At 22.4% G+C, this 23,294-nt stretch overlaps 2 protein-coding genes across 2 annotated transcripts; both read right to left on the reverse strand.

Annotated features, from left to right (window-relative positions):
- Positions 1-1,920: 1,920 nt before the first annotated feature.
- Phum_PHUM430420 (uncharacterized protein) lies at positions 1,921-4,121 on the reverse strand (the record flags this gene model as incomplete). Its single annotated transcript, XM_002429321.1, has 2 exons — positions 1,921-3,750; positions 4,083-4,121. 2 exons carry the CDS (start codon positions 4,119-4,121, stop codon positions 1,921-1,923), a joined length of 1,869 nt encoding a protein of 622 aa, XP_002429366.1.
- A 3,315-nt stretch (positions 4,122-7,436) lies between these two features.
- Positions 7,437-8,647, reverse strand: Phum_PHUM430430 (uncharacterized protein; the record flags this gene model as incomplete). The annotated part of the gene is made up of 2 exons (XM_002429322.1): positions 7,437-7,917; positions 8,625-8,647. 2 exons carry the CDS (start codon positions 8,645-8,647, stop codon positions 7,437-7,439), a joined length of 504 nt encoding a protein of 167 aa, XP_002429367.1.
- Positions 8,648-23,294: the final 14,647 nt, after the last annotated feature.

Here is a 23,294-nt window from a genome sequence, read left to right on the forward strand (position 1 = left end):
GGTTTACTTGATATTATCCAATATAAAAAATGTTTAAAAAAAAAAAATTAGGCATACTAGGCATATATTTATAAATCGTTTTTACATAACAATAAATAAAAATAAAAAAATAAAATAAATAAATAAAAAGTTATTAATTAATTAATTTTATTTATGCTTTTTTTCCGCTCTTTGGGGGTCGCGTGCGAGGGAGAATAAATAAAATAATAAATAAATAAAAAAATGACGGTAGTGGTAGTAGTAATAATAATAATAATAATGACAATGATAATGACAAATAAAGAGAGAAATTTATGTAAATGCTTCAAAAACCAATAAGAAATAATTACAAAAAAAAATTATTATTATTATTATGTACAAAACAAACCAAATTAATAATTAAATATAAAAAAAAAAAATTGTTACAAATTAAATTTATTTTTTTAGTTTTTTTTGTTTTTATGTTCAATTAGTACTAATTTAATTATTATTATTATTATTATTATTGGTAAATCTAATTTAAAGAAAAAAAATTTACAGGTATATAGGTCGTCCAACAAAATCTTTTATTATTTCTAGGCACCTTAAAACTTTATCACACGTTAAAAAAAAAAAAAAATAAAAGAAATGCATGTAATAATAATAATAATAATAATAATAATTAATAATAATAATAATAATAATAATAATAATAATAATAATAATAATAATAATAATAATAATAAAAAGATCTAATCATTTAAAATTTGATTAAAAAAGGAAAAAAAAATGAAATTGTGCCAAAATTCTCGTGGAAACCTTAAATTAATTTATTATTATTATTATTATTAATAAATATTCAATCTCGAACCTTTTTTTTTTTTTATTAATTTATTTAAAAATATTTACGTGTATGTACATATTATTATTATTATTATTTAAAAGGCACCAAATTCATTTGTCAATATATTTAATTGTTCGTTTTTGTTTCGACCCGAGTATTTTTTTCTTCTCCCGAGAATTTTTTTCATCGAAATTAATTAGTAATAATAATAATAATAATAATAATAAATTATTTTCTGTTTTTTTAATAGTTTGTTACAATTAATTATTAAAAATTTCTTTGGTTTTAAAGCAGTAGAAAAAAAAAAAAAATATATATATATATATATAATATACAACTTATTTAATTATTATAAAAAAATTTTTTTTTTTTTTAGTATTACATTACGTTAAAAAAAAAAAAAAAAAAATAGGTCAACTTTTAATCAAAATAAAAAAATAAAAATTTACAGATTAATAATAATAATTAATAATAATAATAATAATGATAAAAAGAATAATAATGATAAAAATAATAATAATAATAACAACAAAAAAAAATTAATTTAAAAAAAAAAATTTCTTTTTTTTTCTTTTTCTTTCTATCTTTGTCTTCTTAAATGTAACAATAATAATAAAAAATACTTATAATAATAATAATAATAATAAAATGAATGTATCAAGGGTTTTGTTGGACGATTTTTTTATACCACAAAAAAAAGCCATAAGGCAAAAGTATAATTAATTTTATTATTATTATTAATATTTGCCGACATTTTTTTTTGTGATTGAATTTTTAATTATTTTTACTTTTCTCTCTCTCTCTCTATCTCTTTTTAACTTATATGTACAATCACTTATTTACGTTTATAAAAAAAAAGCAACAAATTGCTTTTTACAAGAGTTTTTTTATATATATATATACATATTAAATTTGTTTTTATTTTTTGAAAAGACACTAAGTTATTATTAAAATTTTTTTTTTTTTTTTTTAAATCACTATTATTATTAGTACATAAATTTTATTATATAAATATAAAAATTTTATTTCTTTATTTTTCAATAATTATATTAATAATAATAATAATAATAACGTAAAAACAATATAGTAAAGCTATGCGCCTTCGCATCTTCGTTTTCTTATTTCACTCTTGAGTTGTTATGTCTCATACCGTTGGTATCACTGTTTTGAGAACTCGTCGTCGTCGTCGAGGCCGTTATCGTCACTTGAGGTTGAGGTTCTTGCATGGAAAGATTCGGTAATTCTTCGTCTTCTATTTCCGTTTTTATCGATACGACGGCGCTCGTTCCCTCCTCTTCCCCTCCCAAAACTCCCCTGTTGAGAGGTATGACACTCACTCCCGGCATATTTGGTATGGGTATGGAAAAGTGCGTGTGTTGTCCTCCCAACTGAGCTTGAGCCTGAGCCTGAGCTTCTAATATCGTTTGAGCTTGAGCCTGGGCTGCTTCCTTAATCTTTTTAGTAATGTGACTCTTTGCATGCTTTCTCAAATGATCTTTCCTGTAAAATCCTTTTCCGCACTCACTGCAAATTTCCGTCTTCTCACCCGAATGTATTACTGAATGCAGATTCAAATGTTCTTTTCTTTTGAACCCTTTTTCGCACACTTGACAAACGAAAGGACGTTCGGGATTGTGACCCAATTTGTGACGCTCTAAATGTTCTTTACGTTTTAATCCTGCACCGCAAATGTCACAAATAAATCTACGTTCTATTTTATGTCCCACTAAATGCTGTTCGAGTGATTCTTTTTCCGGATATGCCATGTGACATTGTGGACAACAAAATAATGTCGTACCGTCCAGAGCGGTGGCTATGTGCACTTGACCCGGACGCGGTTTTTTAGGTCTCGGAGGTTTTTTCTTAACGGGTCTTTTCTTTTTCTTTGTTTTACCGTTAAAATCGATTTCTAAACCAATTTGTTCTTCGACTCCATTCTGATACGATTCGTTATATTCACAAGGCAATGGGCTTGATTCAATACCCTGTTCTCGCTTAATTGTTTCCGCAGAAAACCTTAAAAAGTGTTGCAACGTAAGTGGTAAAGAGTTTGGAATTTTCGATAAGTAATCTGCCACGGCAGAACCAGGGGTGGCTAAACTTTGCCACGAACTAGGCATTGTCGTCAATGTGGAACTCAAAAATTCCTCATTTTCACCAGTCACGTCATCATCTTCGTTCACATTAGTTTTAGAATCCTTACACTTTTCCGCATTCGTCTGCGTCGACTTTGTGTCAACATCTGATTCGGTTTTTATCACCATTTGATTAGCGACCATTGCTATCGGATATGTACCCACATTATTCTCTTGAGATTTCTCTTCTAACGATAAATTTTGATCGGTTTGAACCGAATTATTATTACTATTACTATTATTGGTACAGCTACCATTGTTGTTGTTGTTGTTGTTGTTGATACTGCTGTTACTGTTCAAATTATTGTTATTGTTATTATTGTTATTATTATTCGTTTCTCCTTCATTTTCATTATTGGCCATTTCGATTTGTGGCTGCAATTGAAGTTGAAGCGGTTCCCCGGGAAGAGCTTGATTGTAAGCCAATGTCAAAACTGTTGCAGCACCTTGTGGAAATCCTTGTATTTGAATAGGCATAACATATTTAGGAGCATTGCTATTACTTGTATTGGGACTTATCGTAGGAGCGTTTGGATTAACCACTTGGATTTGTATAGTTTGTGGTGTTTGATCGGAATCTGGTTTTCCAGATACCGTGATGGGAAGAGTAATCAATTGTGGCCCAGACTGGTTATTGAACCCATTATCCACTGGCCTAAGATAATGAACTCCACCTTCTCCACTGCTTATGACTCCTAGTACTTGCCCACCAGGGGCAATATTTTGAGCAAATTTGGCAGTGGTAAAATGATGCATTCCTGCGCCTGGAATTGTCTGGGAAAAAGTCCCAAAAGGTGAAAAATTCATAATGACCTAAAAAAAAAACATTTTACATACTCAATTATAAAAGGCATTAATAATAAAAATTTAAAATTAATTTTGTATTTTGTATATTTTACCTTTACTGTAGTCCTCTCAAGATCTTATTAATAATAATAATATTTTATCCATAGCCTTTTCGACTATTAATAATATGTTTATTTCATCTTTTGAATAACTGAAATAAATAAATTAATTAAATAAAAATTAATAATGGTAATGATAATGAAAAAATATAATAAATTAATACATTAATGTAAACATATGATGTGCCATGAAATATAATCGAAGAAAACTGAAAATTTTTTTTTTTTGTGGTGTCTTACTAACATTAATTTTATTGCTTTATTTAAAACAGAAAACATAGAGAAATTTAGTAAAATGATAGTAAATTATTAAACCATCAATAAGTAGGCAATAATCTGATTTAAAGATCATAGTGTAAAAATACCCAAACAAAATTCAAAAATCAAAAAGAAAGCAACTTGAAATCGTTTTGTATGCAACACACATAACTAAAAGAAATTAACTCGATTTCTCTTTCTCATATCGTAAATAAATTATAAAATAAACTTTTATCATATAATTTAAATAATGGTTGGTATAAAATTAATAAGAAAACTTCATTTCAAACATTTTTTTCTTTTTTAAGTTCACAAAATTTCATATAAAATCGAATAGTAAAAATAACTGTCAAGAAAATAGATTGTTGGTAATATTTAGGACAAATGTCATGCAATCACAAAAACATAAATTGTAAATAATAATTTAAAAGAATATTCAAAAATATTTGTCGAAAACTTTTTTAAAATTTAAAAAATTTTCTTTTTTTCGATAAATTTTTTTGTATGTTTAATTATATAAGAAATTCAAAATGGAGAATAATCATTGAAACAATTGTTGACTGTGAATGGAACTTTCTAAATTTAAGTAACATATGAATTTAAATTTTATACTGAAATTATAATCTATTGATAGTTGTGAATAATTTTATGATTTTTGACATTAGAAACAACAATAGGAAAATTATTCATTACACAATATACTTATTAAAATAAAATATGGGTTATTATTAAAAAAAAATGACACTTTGAAAACAAAAAAAAAAAAAAAATTAAAAATTTGTAATCAATTTAACAAAAAAATTTATATTTTGTAAATTAAAAAGAAAATAAATAGTAGGCCAAAAATAAAAACAAATCCCTACCTTGATTTTATCCCAAAAAGACATTACCCATCCCAAAAAATTAAAAGATTTCCCTCACTACCAAAATAATGCCACAACATAGAATTAAATGAAAACTTGATGTGGAGCCCCACTTTCAACCACTAAGAGAAATACAACATACTCCTTCTTATTAACCAAGTGGAGTGGAAAGTAGTTTTAATTCTATGATCTTTGACTGAACCAGGATATAAGAAAGACCTACTTACCTGGATAAAATTCTTCAGTTGTGTACTCGCCACTAGCTCAACTAATGGTATATCTTGAATGACACGCTGTAACCTAACTTTCATCATAAAGCTCAATCACTTTTTAGCTTCGTCCGAAAAGCGCACATATTTTTTTTTTTTTTTTGATAATAATTAATTTCTTGATGACAAAAAAATTTTTTTATTCCAGAGTTTTGTGGCCAGAGTTTACTGACCCTTCATGGAGCCTTAAAATAAGGTCACAAATCAAGATGGTAGGCTTAACATTGAAATACGAAGTGTACGAATGTACCGTTATTTTTTTAGCTTTCTTTGTGTATCATTCACAAACCGATTTCGAATAAAAAAATTGAATTATTTTATTTAATATTATTTATTACACCCACCCCATAAACAAATGAATTTGTCTCTAACTGTTGCCAAATCCTATAAAAATAAAATAAAAAAATCAAAACACCTGTCCTTCTGCGTTGTTTTCTTCGAGACTTAGCAAAACAGTATGGAGAATGGATATTTTTTTCGATATATCGAATTCACTTCCGATATTTCGATATTGGCTTATGTTACATTACATGCTAAAAATATTTGCGCAGATTATATCGACTTATCGATTTTATTATTAAACTTTAAAAAAAAAATTATTGGGTGCTTTTATTAAAAAAAATTAAAAAAAATTTTATTTAAATAAAAGAAAAAAATAAAACGAATATATTTTAAAAAATTCATTTCACAATCGAAAATGACTAAAATTTCAACATTACAAAATCACGTTAAACTAAATGAATAAATTTAATTTTTTTGTATTAAATAATTCAAATTTATTGTAAATAGTTAAACGGGTAAATTTTGGCGCCTTTATAAAATGACTTAATTTAAATATATATTCAATAATTATTGGGTTTTATTTTAAATTTTTATTTATTGTCTTATAATTATTTTCAGGCAAAAAAATAAAGTTTAAAAAGCCCATCTATTGAGTTAAAACATTTTTTAAGGGTAGGATTAAATTAAATAAATATAATTATTTGTAAATTTGATAAATTACAAAATTTATTTTTTTGGAATATTCCATTTGTTGTTTATTATTTCAAAAAGCAATTTGAAAACTATTAAAAATACAAAATAATTATTTAAATAATAAAATACTATGAAAATAATAAAATAATTTATTATTATTTATTAGAATATAATTCACAAGTAGAAAAATATAATTAAATTTCATAATTTTTTTTAATTAGAATAAAACACAAACTACAATCGCACAAAAAAAAATCAATAATTATAAAATTCGAAACTTGAAATCGTTTTGATTTTACAAAATAATGTACATAATTAAAATTATTGGAGAAAAAATTACTCTTTAAAATTCACATTTTAAATTCAGAGAGCTGTTATTACAATTTTTGAAAAATTTAGCACATTTTTTAAGTTGAAAAAAAAAAAAATAATAATTTTTAACATTTGTCGGAAATAACTTATATAATTACTTTTATCCATTGAGTTCTCGAAAATGGTGAATCATTAGTTTAATTAATAAAAACGATAAAATTATTTTTAAATGTTATATTTTTTCAAAGCGAATAAAATAACTTTTGGTAAAGTTAAATACAAAATTATATAAATATAACCTGAAACTATTAATAAATAAATTAAATTTTTTGAAAATATTTATTTAAGGGCAATACAAATAAATTTTTCATACAATACATAAATTTTTTAATAAAGCTTATTTTCATTAAGCAAAAAAAATGGAAAGCAAAAAATTGTATAAAAATAATTTTAAATACCTAAAATTTTTGAAAATAATATTTTTTGAACTACAATACCCGACAAAATAAATGGGAAAAAAAAAAAAAAAAAAAAACAATTTTAATCATACAATAAAATAAAAAATTAGTTAATTCATTTTTAATATCAATTGAAAAATTTTATTAAAAATATTATTACCTAGCAAGAATTAATAATTACTTTTTAATTTATCACTTATAGCTAAAAATATGCAATATCCTTTAAAAAAAAATTGTTTTTTTTTTTTTCTCTCGTGTATCATGTTAAAAATATATAATATATGTATGTATAATCGAACAGATCTGAAACGTCTAAGAAATGCAGTAGCAATTAATACCATATAATCATTATTATCTTACTTTTTTTTAAAAAAAAAAAAAAAAAGCAGAAATTTTTTCATTTTGTTGTTTCATATAAATATTACAATCCTGCAGTCTCTTCTCTCTTTCTGACAATCATTAAAAACCAGTTCTTTGTAATCTTTCAATATACAATCCGAAAAGTAATTTATTACTTTCATAATAATAAGGATTTTCATTAACTCCCAAATCAGGATTGTAAACTGGTGACCAATTATTTTGACCTCTACTACTACTACTACTTTCACCATTACCATTATTTTCTGGCAAATAATCACTATTTTTAAAAGATTCATTATTTACTTCTTTACATTCTCTTATTAAATCAGTCTTTATGTAATTATTTTGTATATTTTCTTGAGCACTTTTATATGAACAAGAAGTACTTGTCGATTCATCTTCATGTCTTCCATTAGATAAACCTTCAGTGTAAAAATTAATTAGTCGTTCCGATGAATTGTTCCATTCAAGAATATGTTCTTGAGCTGGATCTACATTCCCCCAATTGTTTATGTGTAAATTATTTATTTTTTTACTAAGTGGAAGAAAATCTTCTTCTTCACAGCTTCTAGTTCTTTTTCTAAAATAAAACAAATACTTTATCATTTTCGAATAAATTTAATTCGTCAAATTTATATGCATTACGATAGCATTTCATGCTACAATTCGATAACATTATATTATAAAAATCATTACAGTCAGTAAAAGGTAATTTTTATTTTATAATAATTATTAAAGTTTATAACATGTCAAAAAATTATATTTCAAATCTAAAAAATTTAATAATGAATTATATATATAGGTTAATATTATTCGAAAAACAAAAAATGGGCTTAATGTTGTCATATTTAAAATTATTCACACCCTAATTAAAATTTAAAGACTTAATATTGTTTTTTTTAACAAATATACTGACATTAATTTTAAATTAATAAAGGTATAAAAAAAAAAAAATGTTTTATAATTTTTAAATCAATGAGATTTTTTTTTTTTTTAAAACAAAAAAAATCAAATACCATTAATTTTTTCATCTAATTTTATTATAATATATATATATTAATAAAATTTTTCATTTAAATTCAAACGATAATTAATTGAATATATATAAGTATGGGAATAAAATTTAATTTGTACACGAGACTGAACATTCAATGCATATTTTAAATAATACAGATGCTGTGTAAGGTCAGATAAAATCAAAAAAAATAAAATAAAATAAAATTTTCTTTTTTTTTTTCAAAAACCTTTCCAATTACATATGGAGGCAACAATATGTTAATATTATACCTGGTTGGCGGTATTAGTGTCATCTCTAAAAAAAAAAAAAATTTATCTAACATCCACTTTTCAATACTCCATGATTTTAGTAATGATTTTTTTTTTTTTTTTTTTTTTTAAATCAAAACCGACTGTTTCTTTTAGTTACGTCACGAGCAGAAGAAAAAAAAAAAGGGAATTCCTTCAAAATTTAACCTAGACTTTTTTCAGTACATGAAAGCTATTTAAAAAAACTAATTTTTATTTTTCAGGTTTTTTTATTTAACATATGCGAGTTATGGTTAAATTGTGTCGTACCTTTTTTTAATAATTTATAAAAAAAAAATATATATTTTATCGTTTAAATTTTTTAAAAGGATGTATATATAATATATTGGTTAGTTGTTATCAAAGACATTGATAAGTGTATTATATATATAAAATTTAAATTTTTAAAAAGGAAATATGTATTTCCATGTAAACATTCAGAAAAAATATTTTTTTAATCAAATCGAAAACAATTAATAACAATTTTTATTTTTTAAATTACAAACCCAAAAAAAAAAAATTGTGGTTTTTTAAATAAATCCACAAAATATCCGTTTATTTTTTTGATAAAACGTTCATTTTTTTTTTTTTTTTTTTTTTTTTTGTAAATCAAAAGAAAGAAATTTTTTTTTTTATTAGAGGCAACAACACACAGCAAATCCTTGATCTTAATTTTGATTCACCTAAATTGATAAGAAAAATATTAACAACAGAATAAGGTTAACATTATTATTAATATTTTTTTTTTTTTTTAAATAATTTATAAGGGAAAAAAAATTAATTTATCCATTTTAGTTTAATAATAATAATAATAATAATAATAATTTAAAATTAAATTTTACTTTTCATATATTAATACAACCATTAAATTTATCCATTAATATGAAAAAACAAAAATTTTCCATTTTTTTCTGATAAGAAATTAATGTGTGATAAGAAGGTAAAGATAAAAAAAAAAATATTTTCACACATAAAATAAGATGATTTTCATTTATTTATTAATTTTATAAAAAAATTTAAAATTCATTTATTTTAACAACAACTTTCTTGTAAATTTTACTTTTTTTCTCTCTCTCTCTCTCTCTCTCTACATGATTTAACAATTTTAATAGGTTTAAATTTAATATTTAAAAAAAAAAAAAAAAAAAGAGTAAACTAACTAAATTTCACTTTAATTTAATTTAAAAATTTTTTTTTTTTTTTTTTTTTTTGAAAAAATTCACGTTATATTAAATTAAATGCGAGAAATTTAATGATGAAAACTTGATTTTATTATTATTATTATTTATTTATTTATTTACTTTTGTATCGAAAAGAAAAATTTTCAATTAGTAAATAATATATAAAATATTTTCACTTGTTTCATTTATTAATATTATTATTATTTATTTATTTATTTTTATTTAAAAAAATTTCATTATTATTATTATTATTTTGTTTAATAGTTGAAGTGTAAAAAAAAAACAAAAAAATTTTTTTTTTTTTAAGAATAATTTCTCACCGATTTGGAGCACATAATTATATTATTATTATTATTATATTTAAAAAAAATTTTTTTTTATGTTAATTAAATGAGTTTTCTCAAGGGAAAAATTAATTAATTAATTTATTAATTAATTTTATTTATTTGGATGGTCAAAATCGCGAGTGAAATTAAAAAACCATTAAATTATTTTATTTTATTTTATACAAAATTTTTACGCCGAATTCTTTTTTTAAATATTTAAAAGTTTTATTTTTAAATAATAAAAATTTCTACTTTTTTTCGGCCGCCATTTTTAAATTTTCGTTCGCGTGTAAAAATCCGTAAAATTTTTTTTTTACATTCGAATATTTTGTTCTAAAACGTACAAGAAGGAATTTTTTGTTATTATATTACTATGTAAATAAATAAATATATATAATCCATAAGTTTCTACGTCGATTAAGGCACACGTTAAGGTACACGAAAGGAAAAACAAAAACAGCCCAAAAATTATGTAAAACATTTTTTTTTTTACATTTCCTAATTCTTCCTCTCACAAAAACATAAATTATGTTTTTTTTTTTTTTTAAATTCAAAGGAAGTTTTTATTTTATCGAAATAGGTATGATGAACGTTGAACCTTGAGAATGAGAGGGAGATAACCGAATATACCTAAAACCTAACTGATTTCATGACCATATAAGGAAAACCTGTCTTCGTAGTTGGTAACAATGATCATTTTCGCTTTTTTTTGTATTTAAAAAAAAAAAAAATTCATTCATGTTCGCATTCAAAACTATTTTGTTTTATTATTATTATTATTATTATTGTATTTAAAAATGGGGCCATTCTTTTGAAATTATTATTATTATTATTAACTATTGTGTACGAATTTTTTTTTTATTTTTCTCTGAAATATTTAATTTTAAATCTCACATAATTTTCTTTAAAAACAAAGAATCCATATTGTTTAATAAAAATACAAATAATAATAATAATAATTTTATTATTAATAATTTATTGATTATTCACTAAAGAATGTAAAAACATTTACAGTTAATTTAGTTGTAAAAAACTTTTTTGTACCTGAAAAAAAAACCGGCCTTTGACGTCCCAAATTTTTTTTTTTACCTGTTTTGAGATTTAAAATTTTTGTTGTTGTTGTTGTTGTTTTGGTTGTTGTTTTTTTAAATGATTAAAAGCCAAAGAATCAAAATTGTTTTTTTTTTAAATAGAAATTTGTTTTTAAAAATACATATGAAAGTTTTCATCATTATTATTTTAAATACTTGATGTTTGTTTTATCGACAATTTTTTTTTTTTTTTTAATAGTTTCTCGTTAATAAGAACAAACAAACAAACAAAAATTATTATTATTATTATTATTCGTAACGATATAAATTATTATTATTGATAAAGTTAATAATAAATTTTTATTTATTGATTAATAATAAATTTTTATTTATTGATTAATAATAAATTTTTATTTATTTTAATTATAAATAAAAAAGAACAAACGTTATTTTATTAAAATGGCGCAGGACGTCTGAATCAACTAAAAAGTCAATTATTTGTTGTTTGTTCTAACATTTTCAGCTGTTTGTTTGTATCAATTTCCACAATGATTCACAAACGACATATGGAAAATCAAACAGTTGTCTTTCACATAGAAATATAAATGCAAAAAAAAACATGTCAGGTCGCCATTGTCAAAACTGAAAAGGTTTTTTTAATAATTTTTTATCGACTGCATTTTATTTTATTTATACATAAAATAAATAAGAAAGAATAGTTTAATTAACTTATTAATAAGTTAATAATTTTTTTTGTCGTTGAGTGTTTTTGTCAAATTAAGATTAAAAGATTTTAATTTAATAAAATTTCTTTTCCAAAATAATTTTTAACGAGTTTTTTAAAAAAAAAATGGCCGAACGAAAAGAAAACTTTCGTTATTATTATTATTTTATTTTAAGTCATTATTTCAAACTCGTTAAAGATTTATTTAAATAAAAAAAAAAAAAAAAAAAAAAATTTAATAAATTTATTTTTACGCCATTCAATTAACTTAAACGTTTATGGCGTCCATATTTAATCTGTTATTTTTAAAAATACGTTTAAATTTTTTTTTTTTTTTTTTTTTTATGTATTAAATTAAGCTTTTATGTTTGATGAGTAAGAGAATTTTTTTTTTTATTTAATTGTTTATAAAAAATGAAATTTCTTTTTTTTAAAAAAAAAAAACGCCTAATTTAAACTTAAAAGCGAGAGAGAGAAAATCACCAAAATTGGACGGTTGAGATTATCTTTTCGAAAATTTTTAACGGATTTTTCTTTTTTTCTTTCTTTACTTGTTTCCCTTGAATCTTTTTCCCCCTTTCGTACCTTGAATTATTTTATAACGTAGTAAAAAAAAATTTTTTTTTGTTCCGCATGTAAAAAAAAAAAAAATTCATCCCGACATACATCGCCTTGCAAAAAAAAAATTTAATTCGAATCGGTTTACCTCGCCTGTTTTTTTTTTTTTTTTTTCACGACTTCATTTTATTATTATTATTATTATTTTAAAAAAAAATGAAAAACATTTATTTCCTTCCTCCTTCTCTAACTTCCTCGTTTACATTGTTAATAATAATAATAAAATTCATGAAGTCATTGACAAAGGATTTAAGCCTTAAATTCAAGGTTTTATGTGTGTTCGATATTGATACATATTCAAGTTTCATAATCTCTATATTTCGTTATTATTTACTTACTAACTTTAATAATAATAATAATAATAATAATAATAATAATAATAATAATAATAATAGTAATAATAATAATAATAATAATCGAATATCGGTTTAATGCAGGTGTGAGAAGAATCTGAGAAATTTTTTAAAATAAACTTTGAACTCTATAAATACTCATTACGTTAAATCGACACAATATTAATTTTAAATAATTTATCGAATAAAATAAATTTAAATTTTCCGATGGAAAATTGATTTTATTACGTCATAAAAATTTTCTTTTTAATATATATGCCAGGGCGGGTTTTTTTTTTTTTTTTATTCAATTTTTATTGTTGTTAAACCTAATATTTAAATTAAATTTCACTTATTGAATTTATTCTATTGTTATATTTAAACAAAATGAAAATTTTGCAACGTAACCAGATGAGCAAAGTGGTTTATCATTATTATTAATAATAATAATAATAATAATAATAATAATAATAATAATAATAATAATAATAATAATAATAATAATTTTTAAATTTTATAATCCGTGACTCCTACGGGCGTTTATACATCCGATTCGTAAATGCGTCGTAGAAAGGTATTAAAAAAAAAAAAAAAAATTAGGCCTTAAAATCTGTCCCGTATAAAAAAATAGATGTTTATTATTATTATTATCACTCTTAAACATTATTATTATTATTATTGTTATTATTTAAAAAAAAAAAAAATTATTTTTGTCTGTTGAGATTTTTAATTTTAAAACCGACGCATAAAACGAAAAAAAATTTTTTTTCTGGGGGGATTTTTTTTATTTAATTAAATTAAATGAAAACAACAACAACAACAAACAGTCGAACAGTATTTTGTTGTTGTTGTTGTTTGTTTTCAGAATTCAATCAAAAAAAAAAAAACAAAACGAATTAAAAAAAATTTTTTTTCTATAAATATTCATACGTGTTTTACGATTACAGTTGTCATCATCATCATCAAATTAGTACAATCCACACTTTTTTTTTTTAATAATAAAATCCATCACTCTTAAAACGTATTCATTCTCTCATTCATTCCTCATTCATTCATTCAATCGATAGCGTAATTGAATTAAATAGAAACATTTTTGGTTGTGTTTTTTTTGCGTCACATAAACTTCCTTTACAATATACCTAATATCGAGTAGTTTAAAAATTTTTTTTTTTTTTTTTATGTTTTATATTTCGATTGAGAAACAAACAAACAAACAAACAGAACACAACACACACATACACACACACACACATAAAATATAATTTTTTTTTTATTGTGTAAGAGATGAACGACGACTTTGAGGTCATTGAACATATATGGTCATGAACTCGGTTAAATGCAATTCCACACAAATGTATATACGTTCCGCATAACCTAAACTTAAATAAAACATTAAAAATTTATAATTTAAAGAATGTTGCGATAGGCGTTATATATATAAAAAACCACCTTATTATTATTATTATTATTATTTAATTCCTTAATTTGACCTGATTCATATTCCTAGACAAGTCTCATGTCTCCCTAGACATGTCAAATTTTTTTTTTTTTTTTATTAATTAAACGATAAATAATTTATTTTTTATTTTTAAAATTTAAAATTTTAATTTTTTTAACATAATTATTAAATTAAACGATGCGAATTATTATTATTATTATTTGTTGTTTTCATTATGAGTCCCTTTAAATTTTTTCGATTCGATTTTTTTTATTTAATTCAATGAATTAATTTTTTTTTTTTCCCCCCATTTTTATGATTTTTTATTCACGACGTGGGATATCGGACCTTAAAATACACCTTTTTACGCCTGCAATGCTTTTTAAATAACGACAACATACATAATATTATAAATTTATAAAATAATTTATTTATTATATATATGTATTTTTTAATAAATTACATAACCGAAAATAACTTTCGAAAAAAATTATTAATTATTATTACTTTGCCTTATTATGGTTGGTGCGACTGAGTTTAAACTCTATTTAAAAAAAAAAAAAATTAACTTTAAATTTAGGTTAAACATTAAAATATTTATAACAATTAACGTAATGTTTTTCTTTCTCTCTCTCTCTCTCGTAATTATTATTATTATTATTTAACGTTATATGTATTGTTACTTAGTCAAATTTGTAATATATACATAACTCAAACCGACATAAGTCAAAAAAATTTACGTACGTAATACATAAATGAGATATCGAATCGTATAAGAACTTATGTATTTTTTTTTTTAATAATTTGTTATTAATACCCTAATAAATAAATAAATAAAACAAAAATCCATATATATATATATATTGTTTGTGACTGTTTTAATTTCATTTTGGAAATTTCCATTAATGGTTCTGTTCTACTTTTATTATTATTATTGGTGTCGTATTGTTTTTCGGTTCTTTCCCCCTCCCCCTCGGTAAAAAAAAAAAAATCACTATTTTTCTAGAATATATTGAGACGATCATTTAATGTCTCCGTAAATGGAATTTAAATTTTATTTTGTGACCAAAACTGGAAATAGAGTTTAGTTTCAAGGCTTCCAGAAATTTCTTTTTTTTTATTGCAACAATATATATTCTTCTATTTTTTTTGTCGATTGTTCCTTTGTCAGTAACATGATAATATTCAATTTTTTTTTTTAATCGTCAAATCAGGTTTTAAATAATAATAATAATAAATTTTATTGTTAAATTATTAATTGTTTTAAAGAAAAAAAATAGGTTTTAAATATTTTCCACCTTGGGAGTAATGAACGAAAAAATGAAGTTCACGGTTTTTTTTCCTTTTTTTCTAATTTACGTAAAAAAAATATAAATTAATGATAAAAAAGTAAGCTTTGCTTTTTTTGATAACGTTATCTCACCCACCCACATTAGGGGTTGTTTCTTCCCTTTTTAATAAAAAAAAAAAAAATTAATAAAAATATTTCGTTTTAAATTATCAGATAACTTATTAATTTTCTATTCCAACAAAATTTTATTAAAAAAAAAAGTGATTCGAATTTTTTTTAATAAAACAATAAATGGAGATTGTTCCAAAATAATTAATTTAATGTATACATAAATAAATAAATAAATAAATATGTACATTAAATATTTATTCCACCAAAAAAAAAAATACTTAACACATGATTTCTCGTCCTCGTAACTATCATCATTATTATTTATGATATGTGATTGAAATTTTTTATAAGGTCCGATCGCATAAGATGTATTATTATTATTATTATTATTATTATTTATTAAGAAACTGCTTTCATTTTTGAAATAGAAAGTGATTTAATGTAAGAAACAAAATGAAAGATATCAGAAAGCTGAGAATAATAATAATAGTTTGTTTATTTAACTTTCCCTTTAGCACAATATGTAAAAACACATTGCAATTATTATTATTATTTCATTTTATTTTAATTACTTCGTCTTCTTCTTTTGTTTTTTTTTTTTTTTTAAATGAATTTTAAATATTATTATAAATATGTGAAACATTTTGTTTTAATAATAATTTGAATAACAATTAAATTTATAATTATTAATTAACAAGACAATAATATTGTATGGATTAAGGTTAGCCAGGTTTAATTTTTTTTTTGAAATAGGTTTCATCGAATACTACTATGGAGATGGTTTTTGTAAATTTCTTCAATTGTTTGTGTAAAATTTTACATTAAAAAGACCCCAAAAAAAATTTTCCTCGTTGTAATTTTATAATTAAATAGATTTTGTTTAATTTAATACATAGGCATCTAAGGTACGAAACGACATTTTATCCGATATAACAGACAATAAAGTTTTAAAAAAATTTTTTTTAATAATAAAACAATGATGTTAATATGATTTATGAATCGACATATTGAGTTTGAATACTATTAAAAAAGTAGCATAAATAAATGCATTTAAAAAATTTTTATGAAATCGTGTACAATGCACTCTTTGCAAAAAAAAAGATACGACACGTAATATTTTTACAACAAATCTCGACGATTTAAAAACAGAAAACTTGAGAACAAATACGTATAAATAATAATAATAATAACATAGTTCGTTTATTTAATAAAACAAACGTATAAATGACGTTTGAAATTAATTACAAATCTCGTGTATTCTATGTGTTATCAAGCCTAACCTTGACACGTTAAAATAATTTACAAGGAATTTCCCTAAACTAAAATTTCCCTAGTAAAATAAAAATTTTTTTGTAAATTAAAACGACGATGAACACAAAAAAAAAAAATTCTCGTTTATCATCATCATCATCATCATCATCATCATCTTCGTTTTCAAGGTTAATAACATAAGAATAACTACGTGAGCATTGCGGAAAATTTTTAAAACTTCTGACCGGTTTTATTAGTTGATTATAAAAAAAAAAAAAAATTTTGACCGTTGAATTCACGCATACGCATATATAAATACACGATTGAGGAGTTTACACGTGCGCGGTCATGTGTAAAATTTTATTATTATTATTATTTTTTATTAAAATAAATTAATAATTAACATTGTCAACTCGTATTGAGGGAAAGTAGAGAAATTCAACATCCACGTATATGTGTGCATACAATGAAGATTCAAACGGAGAAAATTTGCAAAATATTAGGCTGGAAATGAGAATGATAATGATGATGATGATAATGATGATGATATCTCTTTCAATTTGCCAGAAAAAAAAATAAATTTTTGGCTCAAAAACCACATATTGTAAAAATTAACACTGTTAAAAAAAAAAAAATATTTAAAAAGTTTGTTTGTTGTTTGTCCAGTTGGCTCTCTGGAAATTTTTTTTTTTTTTTTAATATCGGGAATTATTTAAAATTATTATAATTTTTTTTTTCTCCAGAACATTCGTTTTTTTTTGGAACCAGAGTAATCATAACACATAATTAATAAAAATTAAAAAAAACAAAAACAAAAAAAAATTTTTACTTTTAGGGAAAGATTTTGACAATGAAAAATATTAAAAAACACACAAAAGACTTTTTTAAATAAATAATAAATTATAAATAATAATAATAATAATAAGTAACTCGTGACGTCACAGGTACATAACATTTTCCTTGAAAATGTGCACTCGGAAAGGAGTCGGGAGACGAATATATTTATTTTCAATGTTAATATTAAACGTTGTTTTAAAAAGATGACGAAATTTGAAAATTATTTTTTTATTACGACATATTTATATTCGTAACAAAATAATATTAATAATAATAATAATAATAATAATGAAAACTTATATATGTGTGTGTGCGTACCACCGTCATGTGTGATTACGTTTTATTTATTTATTTATTTATTTTTTTTTTCAACTTAATTATTCTCTTCTCGTAATCGGTAATTAAAATGATAATGATAACAACGAGTAACGTAATAGGTTTCGAATTATTATGAAAACGATATTTCCAGGTGGTAAATATTATTATTATTATTATTATTATTCGTTTAAAAGGTTAAAACCTAGGAAATTAAATAACGACTCCCCTTTTTTTTTTCTTAAATGAAATTAAAAAAGACGTTAAACGATTCTTTCCCGCCCTTTTTTTTTTTTTCAAATTGCAAAGTATATTAATGATATGCGAAAAAATTATGTAACGTTTCGTTAATATTATTTAAAAGTTATTAAACTTATAGATAAGTTTTTCCCTATTTTTTCTTCTTAATTATTAAAAAAATTATTAATTACTTTTATTTATTACGGTAATTACATCAACACAAAAATGTTTTGTTTTGTTACGTTTAAAATATTTCGTTTATGTTCTTTTGTTGTTGTTGTTTTTCCTAAACATAATTACTTTAATTCAAAACTGAAAATAATTTTTTTTTTTTTTTTGTGATAATGATGATAAAAATGATTTTAAATTTAAATTTAAAAAAATAAAATAAATTATTGATAATAATTTTCAAAACATTTTCTTGTTTTTTGTTGTTCTTGTTGTTGTTAAAATTAATTATTTTTTTTTTTTTATTCACGACCATAACCGAATAACGAATAATTTTTATTGGTTTGATGATCATGTTAAAAATTTTTTTTTTTTTTTTTGTGAAAAATAAAGGAAATAAAACGTAACGAAACAGAAAAAAAAAAAAAAATTTTACTTAAAATTAAAAGAAAATTTCCACATTTTAATTTAAACAAAATTTAATTTTTTTTAGTTTGCCCCCGCAATCATATTTTTCCTGATAACCGATAACAACAACAACAACAACACGTAAAATAAATAATAAAATTTTTATAATTCAATTATTATTATTATTTTTAAAATAATAACGTGTTGATTTCGCCCCCCCCCCCCCATTAAAAATTTTCTTATCAAAATTCAAACTCTAAGATATATTTTTTATGATTTATTGATTTGATTGTTTTAAATAATCAAATTTTTAAAGTTTTTACCCCTTTAGAGACAATCAAATCAAAATACGATTACATAATAATAATAATAACATTCTACGAGAATTTTCTGATTCATAACTTTTTGTTATGATAAAAATATACCTGGATAATATAAAATCGTCATCGATTAACACAAACCTGTTTAATATTTTGTTTTAAATGCATTAAAATTTTCTTTTTTTTATTAACAATCAAATCGATCAAAATAAAATTTTATTAGAGTGCAACGTCCTTAATATCTTTTCAACATTATTATTATTATTATTATTAACACGATGAAAATTTATTTTCTTTAAATATTTTTAACGCTTAAATAAACACGCACACACACACACACACACACACTGGATTACGGTTGAGCAGCCTGGAGAACAACGATTGGTCAAGTCTTTTAAAAATCGTTTGAGTGCATCCTTTTATTTCATCAAGTATAAGTAAAGGATAGAAATAATAATAATAATAATAATAATAAATAAATAAATAAAAAATAATAATGATAAAAAATATAGTTCAAAATCATTCCATGAAAAAAAGAAATATCGCACAAGGGGGGGGGGGGTTTAAATGAAATTCTCTCTTAATAATTTCTGGAAAAAGTATAAATCTATATAAGAAAGCAGACGAAAAAATCAAATAATAATAATAATAATAATAAATGAATCACTTTTTATGACTCAGTTAAACTCTCCCTATCTGTGAATGAACTCATCATCATCATCATCTCGTCACAACAAACTTTATATTGAGCAAACTCTCTCCATCACAGAATCAGAGGGGTTGATTCCATCTTATTACATAATCAATGTTTTCCTATTTATTTATGTACATAAATCAATATCCACGGTGATACATACACAGCATCACGTTTTTTATAATTTTCCTCTTGGATTTTCATAAAAGAAAATTTTTTTATTTATTTCCCAAGTTCTTTTACCTTTTAAATGAAACATGATATTATTATTGTAAAAAAAATTTGAGTTAAATATTTAAAAAAAAAAAAAAAACAAAAACGTTGTGTATTATTATTATTATTATACTTTTTATTATTATTATTATTCTTGATTTAACTACTCTAATTTCTTTTCACAAAAAAAAAAAAATTTTCTTATTAAATTTTATTTTATGGACTTAATAAAATGCCTAAAAATACCAAAAAAAAAAATTTTTTTTTTTATCAACGGTTCGTGTGTAATGAATAAATAAAAAAAAATCACGATTGTATGTTTTTGTACATTTTTATACAAACAAACAAACAAACAAACACACGCCTAAAATGTTTTGTGACACCGAAAACCGATAATTGTATAACAATAATTGAATTTGGAAGGTTTTTTTGCAGTTAGGTCAATTTACCTTTTTTAAAATTATTATTATTATTATTATTATTATGCCAATTGTATATTCATTGAAGGTTGTAGTTTTTTTTTATGATGGTATAGAAATTGTTAAGGTTTCATGTTATACAAATGATATATTAATCGCAATTGTTTTTTTTTTTTTTCATAGTAATCATTTATATATACTTTTTTTTTAAAAGTAGAACTTTCTAGAAAATTAGATGCCGTTAAAGAAAGAAAGAAAGAGAAAAAAGTAATACAACGAGGAGAATGTTGTTTGTCGAAACAAAACATTAATAATTCTCTTTTTTAAATTTTTTTTTTTTTTCGAAATTATTAAAAAAAAAGAAAATTTTTCTTAGAAGAAAAGGTTTACGTTTTAAATAATAATTTTCTAAAAGGAAAATTCTTACATGAAATTGGTGGAAAAGCCTTCTGATGTCTTTTAACCGTAGCAAAAACACCAAACCAGAAGTTTTTATTTTCTCTTTTTTTTTTTTTTGTTTTGCTACACTTCATGGCTTCAATTCATTTTGTATGAGTTATAATAAGTTAAAAAGAAAAAAATTAAAAATTGAGAATATGTTAATTCCAAACTAATTTTGTTGCCTTTTTTTTTAAAGAATAATCACAGACCAAATCGAGAATTTTTTTTTTTTTGGTGTTTCATTCGTCGACTGATCATTTTTGTTCATCACCAACCATAATATTCAGTATAAATTAATAGAATATAATCATTCGATGATTAATTTTTTTTTTATCGGCCATTCTTCTAATACATAGGAAATTATTCATAGATTATATTGTGCAACATGACTCAAAAAATCCTGAACTTGAACGTTAAGAAAAAAAATAAATAAATATTATGGAAAGGCAAGGACATTAACCGTTTTTTTTTTATTAATTTCTCTCGGATGAAATAAGTATGAATTTTTTTGGAAGAGTTATTCTAAAGAGATGAAATTCGATTTCTTTGCTCTAATTTTCTTTTTGGTTTTACTTTTTATATATGGTAGTCCCTTTAAACTTTAAATAAATAATAAATATTACTCATTTATCTTTTTCTTTTTTCTTTTTTTTACATTGCATTGTTATAAAGTGACAGAAATGATTTCTATTCAGTTTGTAACACTTTTATTAATATTCAGTCACAACAACACAATTTAAATAATAAAATGTTTTTTTCCCCAATGGAATCCTGCCTCCTGACAAAATCAATTTTTTGTTATTAATCAAATAATTTTTTTATGAACCTATTCCTTCATCAAGTGAATGCCTTTTTTTAAATTAGAATTACCTGAAAAACAAGAATGGATATGTAAACTTTTAAAAAGCAAAGAGAGATATTTCTACAAAAAACTATATAGGTATAGTTTCGCAAAATTCCATGAAAATACAAAAAAAAATCAAGTAGAAACAAGTACGTAAAAGAAATTACGAGATCAAAAAAAAAAAAAAATTGCCAATTTAAAACAAAAAGAATTACAAAAAACGATGTCGAGAAATTGCAAAAATACGCCGCCATTTTAACACAAGCCAACTCTAAACTTACCGCAAAGAGGAAAGAGAAAAGTCATAACAACAAATGTGAGTCACATGTTGAATCATTGTGATGACTCGCTTTAGTAGAAACTACCATTTCAATAACGTCACGACTTACGGAATATTTGTGATTCCCGCCAAACCGATGCTCGGTTTGAATCGGCCAATCAAATGCTTGGATTTATTTTACATCCATATATGGTAATTTTGCTTACACTAAAAGAGGGGTTAAGACGGGCGAGTCCATTTTTAACAGACGCGGGTGAGTTCACATTGATTCCTATCTTATCGAAATGCGAGGAAAACGAATTAAATTATCTCAATTTTAAACGTAATTGAAAATAAAAAATAAATTTTTTAAAAATGAAATCCATGAATTCCATGTAATAAAATGTGACAAAAATCCTTTAAAATTATTATTTTTTTTTATAATAAAAATTACTTTATAGTAACAATTGACATTTTATTCCGGAACTCCCCGTAGCAGACGAATCCATTTTTATATTCAAGTTCCACGAATGACCGTTTCTTTCACTTGAGTGACGAACGTTGTGTAGTTGATTCGTGCCATTTTTATTTTTCCAAGTTAAAGGTAAATTTTTTTTATTATTATTATTTTCACTTAATTTTAATTTTAAATTTATGCATTTTGAATTTTTTTATTTAACGCCAGACTTATTTTTCCTATTTATTTACTTTTAAATTATTACATTAATTATTTTTAAATAATTCATCAAAAAAAAAAAAAGGACGCTAAAGGTTTGTGTTTGCTCGAATTTTCCTGTTGACGCGAGGTTAGGGTTTAACAAAAATTTCCTTATAATAATAACAACAACCTATAAAATAGTTGTTCGTTTTTGTTTCGAGTTTTATTTTATATTTAGATTATTAAAATTATTTATTTAATTAATTACCGATTTATTATGCCACGTCGAATTTTTAAATAATTATCACAACCGCGTCATGTTATTAATTTTCGTTACGCGAAAAATATTGTTGTTGTTTTCATGTTGACCGTTATTATTAAATATGAAAAAAGGAAAATTTTAATGAAAGTCGATTGTATTTATTTGAAAATAATAATATTTTCACCACCCATAGAATTGTTGAGGTTTGTGTTAATTTTGTTAAATGTAAAAAAAGGGGATATAAGGCCGGCATTCAAAGCATTTCGGTTTG

This window comes from Pediculus humanus, genomic scaffold (genome assembly GCF_000006295.1).
Source record: "Pediculus humanus corporis 1103172108196 genomic scaffold, whole genome shotgun sequence".
Lineage (NCBI taxonomy): Eukaryota > Metazoa > Arthropoda > Insecta > Psocodea > Pediculidae > Pediculus > Pediculus humanus.